The 7,716-nt window shown below is 32.0% G+C and overlaps 1 protein-coding gene and 1 pseudogene across 1 annotated transcript; both read right to left on the bottom strand.

Annotated features, from left to right (window-relative positions):
- Positions 1–589: 589 nt before the first annotated feature.
- LOC146923524 (agamous-like MADS-box protein AGL80 pseudogene) lies at positions 590–1,386 on the bottom strand (annotated as a pseudogene).
- Positions 1,387–3,244: 1,858 nt separating this feature from the next.
- LOC146923525 (transcription factor RF2b-like) lies at positions 3,245–7,180 on the bottom strand. Its single transcript, XM_085708681.1, has 4 exons — positions 6,557–7,180; positions 4,622–4,754; positions 4,132–4,216; positions 3,245–3,969 (listed from the first exon to the last, which is right to left on the bottom strand). The coding sequence occupies exons 1-4, from the start codon at positions 7,057–7,059 to the stop codon at positions 3,605–3,607; spliced, it is 1,086 nt and encodes a 361-aa protein (XP_085564807.1). The 5' UTR covers positions 7,060–7,180; the 3' UTR covers positions 3,245–3,604.
- Positions 7,181–7,716: the final 536 nt, after the last annotated feature.

The following is a 7,716-nucleotide window of genomic DNA, read 5'->3' on the forward strand; positions in this document are numbered from 1 at the left end:
CAATTTTGAACGGATTGGTTTATTATACTATGTCAAATCACAAATATATCTATATTTTATTTTGTATTTAAACATTTTTAGTAGATACTTTTTTTGAGAGGTTATAGTAAAGATAGACGGTTGAAAAAAGAGTGTTCTAACATTCATTTATCTTTCCTAGTCATATTCCTAAGCTCCCACTAACAATTGTGGAGTCGTGAGTGTGGATTATCTTGATAAATTTTGGGGGAATATCTTGTAATTTTAATGGCCAACACAATTGTTCTTTTTATATTGATCTAGGAGCCTCAAACTCAAAGGAGAATGTTGATTGTGTACTAGTATAAGTTTGTTTGTGACCTGAACTCATCTAGATAGAGACTTGACCTAGAAAATCCATCTTTTATAAATCCTTTAAAACTGATTTTAGATCACTTTGGTGACATGAAATTTTTTCTAGAAGAGAGAAAGATTTATTCAATATTATTATATAAGACTCTCCGATGAAAAAATTTCGATCACCAGAGGAGATCTAAACCCATAAAAAATAAAAATTATATCAAAGTAAACTTAGAATTAAAATGAACCTCAAACTTCTCCATCCTCTAAATTAATTTTGAGATTTTACAACCCCAAATCATTTGGAATCCATAAGAGGTTAATTAATATAATTTGAAATGAAATTCAAACATCAAGATATTGAAATACTGAGAACCCTAAAACCTTTAATCAAGAACAAAAATCTCCCCAAAAGAAAAACTACACCCAAAATTTGGAGATTGACATCACCAAATCCCACACCCAACATTAAATCAAAAACAAAAAATGACTTATTTTGTAGCTACTACCACTCACATGCCCTAAGCCCTCTCATCCTTCTCCAATTGCACCATCTTCATATCAATTTCCCTCATTTTCTCATGAATCACATATGTGAGATCATTCATATCTGAAGTGCTTAAATCCTCAGGAATATTCCCTGCCTCAAGATAGTGAGGTAATTGAAGACTCATCCACATCATCCTATTCTCCTTCACTTTTTTCTTCAACTTCTCATTCAACTTTTGGATCCTTTCCTTCAAGTAAGTCTCATGGTTGAACATCTTTCGGTCTCGATCGAAGTCCGCAGTATGCATGAATCGAACCAGCACACTATGAACTCCTTGAACGGATGGCCAAATTTGTGGTTCAAGATCATCAGGCTTGAAAACTATACCACATGCTTGAACTCCACATAGGGTTGTGATTTCATTGAGCTTCTTCATCAAACTTTGTACCCTTTTCTTGTACGTTGCTCTCCTTGCTGTGTGATTGGTTATGAATGCAAGCTTCACTTTCTTTCCTGCCATGGTGGTATTGAGAGAAAAAAAAAATATAGTAAATTGGGAGAGCAAGAAGGAAATAGTGGGAAAGTATTTGTTTTGGTTTAATTAGCTTCTACAAACATGTTCTTAATTTATAGAGCCATTGGGGGACATAATTTAATTTTTGTTAATATTATAATTATATACCACTGGCAAACACTCATGTATTCTAGAATTATGTTTGATATATATGTTAATCATACGATTATGTAATGTTTTTATCACCTTTTCATATAAGTAAGTATTGAAATAAATTTAAATTTTGAATTAATTTTATCTATTTGTATCAAACAAATCTCAGGTTCAGGGTACCAAATAATTTTCCAAATAAAAATTTGTCTTGATACACACATATATATGTGTGTAAGAAGTATAACATAAATCCTTATATCGACTGTTCTTTCCTAGCAATTAAATTTCAATCGTTAAATCAAAATTCAACTCAGATTCATTTATTGATATTTGAATCGACAAAAGAGAACGATGATGACGAATGGGCAGGTAAAAAATGAGACGAGGGCGTTATGTAAAATTTCAAAGTTTATATTAAAGTGGTAAGTATCACTTAAAGCTCACATACAACTGTATGAAGTTGTACAACCCAACGATTATAAAAAGAAAAATATGTATATGAAATCGGATTTTCTATTCCAGTTATGAGTTTTTGCTATATATATGAGCAAACAATTCAATGATTTTCCATATTGAGATATCTTTTTTTTTTGGGTATTTTGTTTTTGGTATAATAATAGATCTTTTTATTAATTTATTTATGGAGTAAATAATTTTTTTTTGAAAGAATTGGAAATTTTTCCTAATTGGAAATTGTTAGCGTGTTTTTTTTTAAATAAGCGTGTTCTCATTTCATTTTCCTATATATAAGTTAATAAAAATATCATACTAGCTTTTGTCAAAAAAAAAAATATCATACTAGCTTGTACCAAAAAAAATAATATCATTTTGCATAATTTTTATTTTTATCATATATAAAACGTTAAGAATATTCTAGAACATTAAATATAAAAGTTATGTAACTTTTGATATAAAAATATTATCATCTTACTATCATAAAATGATATTAATCAAGCACGAGCTATAATTTTGCATAATTTTTTTTATTATATATAAAAAGTTAAGTAAAATTATCAATTCTTGACAAAAAAAGGGGAAAAACTATAAAAAAAAAAATAAAAAAAAAATGGAAGCATAAATTGTTTATTTTTACATATAACGGACAATGTTATATATTAGCTCAGTCGGTTAAAAGCAGTGGCGAGCTTGTGGGGGAGACCTGAGTTCTATTTCCATGTAACAGTATAACACCTTCTTGAGGAGGAGCAAATAACTTTAAATTGTGAGGAATGAAGCTTGTGGAGATACTTTACAATAGCACTAAAGTGTTAAATGCTCTAAAATTCCATTTTACCATTTTCAATTTTGAATGTTGTTTTTTTTATTTTTTAGATTTTAGAATTTTTTAAAATTTATCAAAAATTCGAAATTTGAGTTTTTCTAGAATAAAACTGTTCCAATAACTCACTTTTTGAGTTTTCCGAAATACCAAAAATTCAAGCACCAAGAATAGTTTCTTACCAATTTTAAGGGGCTTATATTAGGATCATTTTTGTTGATCATATGTTTAAATGTGTCCATTGGTTCGTGCATTCGTGCCTGTACGTTTTGTTGATGATGTTTATGTATTCATATGTCTAACTACCGTTGATTATGTTTTAGCAACCAATGAAATTGGAGAACTGCATCATGAAATTAAATTGCTTATACGATCGTCAAAACTCTTGAAAGACATTGCCTCATATGACATGCTAGCTATTCATAAAGTTCAAGGCTTAACAGATTACTATAGCAGGTAACCCCAAACAATCGGATTGTACAACTATGGATAAATCTAAAACTTAGTACTTATACATTATAGAAGAACTCTAGTCCATGAATTGGAGTGTCAATGAAGTGAAATACAACAATAAATCATAATAGTTTACATGCTACAAGTACATGATGATACAAATGAACAGAGGGGAATACATACACCCCAAAATACAATGATACAACGAGAATGAACTTCGCAGCAAAACCCTACGGGTGCTTCCCCTTTTTGGCGAGCACCCCAAAGAACAAATAATTAAGAATTAATTCTCAATATGAATTGAATACTTCCTGAAGTACATATGTTGACTGGAGGTCAACGCTATGAAAAATGAATCCCAAGGATAAGTTAGAAAGTCAAGTGGGTTCTGCCAAATTCAAAATGTTGTGCTACTTTCACTTGCAGAAAGAGAAGGATCTTCGGACTTTACAACAGCTGTTCCTTTGCTACTAATGTCAAGTCCCTGAAAACGACCAATCTGGTCATTTTGTAATAATTCTGAATATGAATGAGAATTGGTTTGGTGCAGTTGATGAGATGGCATGCTAGATGGGGAGTGACCAAATAGTGGCAACTGGATGTTCCGGTGACCAGAAGGACCTTGTGGTGGAATTGGAGCGTAATTTGATTCTGTAAATTGCATTTGGTGCATACCAAGATTAAAAGATTCAGTGTGGCTCATTATATCTCCAGTAGCAACCTTCAATCTCTCAACTTCTTTCTTCAATGCATCATTAAGAGCTACAGCAAAAGACAAATAAAACCCAGTTGAGTTAATTAAAAGACAAATAAAATCCAGTTGAGTTAATTTACTTCAATAACACACTTCAAAAGTTTGAGCAGGAAAAAAATGTTATGAAGTGAGAATTTTTAACGTATTGTAAGAAAGGTGATAATTGCTACCATCACGGAGATGTGCTTGTTGCTCCATGGCTTGCAGACGGAGCTTAAGCTCAGTATTTTCAGTACTCAGACCTGTTGTGTCTCGCTACAATAAAGAAACAAATAATCAAGAAGTGATTGGGTCAATTTAGCCACAAATTTAAGTATGAGGAAAAACTTAAAACAATCACGGTGAACCATTCACAAACAAAGCAACATTATGTTATGTTATAACACTGAAACCCAAATCACCGAAGTGAATATATGTATAGTAATTATCTAGAAGATTTTATATAAAAGGAATTTCTGAGAGAAATACAAATAGAATGCTTCCAAAAGTCATTTTTTAGCTACAATTGGAACAAGGAAATATGGCTCGAGGAAAATGATGAACAAGGCAGTTGAATTTATTGCTCTAAGCTACACCAATAAATCCAATAAACAAAACAAAGTTACTCTGCAATATCGAACTTTTAAAGTGCAGTCGTTGTAGATAAATGTCAACACAAACCTGGTATAGTGTCAGTTGGGCAGAAAGAGTTGTAGCTTCAGTCTGTAGGGTCTGAACTTTGCGTTCTAGTTCATGTATATAGCGGGCCTTTCTCTCTTTTGAACGAGCAGCAGATTGTCGATTAGCAAGTATTCTATTCATAACAACAGAAAAATGAGATGAATGAACAAAACAAATCCACAACAATTAGTACAATTGAAAATTAGATTAAACTTGAGAGCAGAATGCTAGTATCTCTTGCATAAACCCCACTCTCACATTATCCTCCACCCCCAAAAGTTTAAATCTAAGAAGCCCAGCTACATAGAACAACATGGATATGATATGACACAAATACTACAATTTCTTTAAAAATCAAATACAATACGACCAAGATACACTAACAAATATATGTGTTAGTGTATTTATTGGCAAATATCAGAAGTGAATCAATATTGTATCCAAGTCAAACACCAATGTTTTTCCATATTTGAGCTTCAAAATTATATGTTGATAGCTCAAAATTCAAATGATTTGCGCTTATGCAAAAAGATTCTTAATGGCCTCGAATCTCTAATCATAAATTACAAGTTATCAATTGATACATCATTACAATTTCACATCCCCTCATCACTATAAAAAAAAATAAAAAAAAATAAAAAATACAATGCCTCAGTTATTCGTAGAACTTACAAAGTTGGTTGAACTTACAATCTAGAATCACATAATAGGGTTGACTTGCACACAACAGCCAACTCATCCCAGTCAAATAATTGCGACGAGTATTCAAACAAACATAATCCACACAAAAACTATCAAAACAACTAAACTGAAAATTTCAAACCACAAGCACAAACAACAAACTTAAATTTCACTAATTTATTTTAAATACCCTAAACTAATAAAAAAAAAATCAACTTAGAACTTCAAAATCAATCAACAAAAACTCAACAGAAGAAAACACTCAGTTAAAAAATTCAGCAATTGGGAAAAGTATCAACCATTGAACATGTAGCCAGATGCATGACAGAATTAGGGGAACTAGTTCTCAATGAAGGCTTGAAAATGAAACTTTTTCCTAGTTCCCTAACTAAAAATGTTTTCTTCTTGGCTTTCAATGTTAAAACCTAATTCTGTTTATAATTGGAAAGAAATTTCCAAGACCAATTTTACATGGGTGATACGAGGGTCACTCTAACTGTCGATGATTATCATGCTAGATTTAAACAGTTGAGGGTTAAGTGTTTTACTCCCATCACAGAAATAGGAGTGGTCAAAATGGCTGCTAGTGGACTTGAATATCACATTAGAAAGAAAACTAGTCAATCAACATCAAATATTTTTTTGGCATTAACCCTCCGGCTCTTGGGGGAAAGAGGCCTGTAATCCAGATTCGGCCAGAAGGTTAGTAAAACTTGAACAAGAATTTTCAAAACAGGACAAAACATCTAATTGATTTAGACCCTGTTTGGATAAGGAGCTTATTTGCAGCTTATAGCACAAGTTCTTATCATGATAAGTTATATCAATAGTAAAAGATAAAATAAAGTTAAATTGTTTTTGTATATGCTATAAGCTGTTTTCATAAGCCATCCAAGATAGCTTATTAAAATAATCTGAAAAAAGCTCATGAAAAATGCCATAAGCTCTTTTCATAAGTTCTCCTAGATAGTCTCACGAAACTTATTCAAGTAAGTCAATCCAAACATACCCTTATCACAACTCGGAGAGAAGGTTCCACAGATTGAACACACAACAAACCTCAATTTCGCTTCATTTTAACTATTTTAAATTCCCTAAACTAATAAAAAAAAACTTCAATTTAGAACTTGAAAACCAATTAACAAAAACTCAAACCATAGAAACATACTCATCATTGAAAAATTAACTAATCTACACACAATTGAAGTAGAAAAAAATCATTATTTCGCGATCAGATCAAAATTACGAACGAACCTTTTGGCACGCTTAGGATCAACAGACCAAAGCTCAGCCAATTTATCAGGAGGCATAGCTTTCTTCCCATCCATAATCTCCCCAAACGAACTCGACCCATCAACCGAATTACTATGCCGATGCCTCGACCTCACCGGATTCTTCTCCACCTCATCGTTTCCACCCGGATCTGCTCCACCATCTCCAAGCTTATCCATGTCAATGTACGTCGAGAACAAGTCATCTTCGGATCCGATCTCATCGAGGCTCGCCGTTGATGATCCGCCGGTGAATGGATCGGAAGGGGAGAGGTCCATCATGTCGTCTGGTAAGCGGAATGTGAGATCGGAGTGTGCTCGACGGTGGTGGGAAGGGAGATTGGTGGTGCGAGGGAAGAGTGAGGGTTTGGCGGTGGTTGGTGCCGCCGTGGAGGGTGGTGGTGGTGGTGGTGGTAATTGAGATGCATTGTGAGGATTTGGATTTGGATTTGAATTGGGATTAGGGTTTGAAGATTGATGTTGCATTTGTTATGAATGAATTTTGTGTTGTTTTTGTTCAGACAATGCAACTCAACACAAATGCATTTCTATTTCATTCCTTTCTTTCTTTCTCTGCTTCTAAGTTCTTACAATTATGAATGTTAGTATAAAATATTTTTTAATAAGGATAAAAAATATAAATTATACTATTAAACTTGTGAAAGAATATGGTTTTTTAATTTCTTTTAGGCCATTAATAAACACTAATGACTAAAAAAAAACTAATGACCATTTTTTGGAGGGTATAATAAACTCTTTTTTTTTTGTGATATATAATAAACTCTTTTAAAAGTATATTAGTGCTCTTTTTGCATTTTAATTTTCTTGTGATCCTCATCTAGTGTAAAACAATATTATTCACACAAAAAATGAAATACAAACAAAATGTTCATAATTTTTCTCATATTTATGTTTATAGATGGTATCTCTAATCGGTCTTCATTACTTTATATTTTTCATTATAAAAAAAAAAATTGACTTTTGATATTTCTAGTAACCCAATTTGTCATATAATATAATCTAGAAAATAAACTAAAATTTTAATTTGAGTTGCATAGACTAAATGGGATCAACTATCCTTTTAATATGTTTAGTCAAAAAAATTGTTATCATAATATTAATCTAGGGGTTTACGGGATACTC

The sequence above is a fragment of the Medicago sativa genome, chromosome 5, assembly GCF_051527215.1.
Source record: "Medicago sativa cultivar Bolivia chromosome 5, Bolivia_mono, whole genome shotgun sequence".
NCBI lineage: Eukaryota > Viridiplantae > Streptophyta > Magnoliopsida > Fabales > Fabaceae > Medicago > Medicago sativa.

What these genes read in the sequence shown, in the direction of transcription:
- LOC146923525 (XM_085708681.1), bottom strand. Translation starts at nt 7,059, where the DNA reads ATGCAACATCAATCTTCAAACCCTAATCCCAATTCAAATCCAAATCCA. An exon ending in CCCAACTGACACTATACCAG is followed by an intron (nt 4,217 to 4,621) that starts GTTTGTGTTGAC and finishes TCTTTATTGTAG; the next exon opens with CGAGACACAACAGGTCTGAG. An exon ending in ACAAGCACATCTCCGTGATG is followed by an intron (nt 3,970 to 4,131) that starts GTAGCAATTATC and finishes CTTTTGCTGTAG; the next exon opens with CTCTTAATGATGCATTGAAG.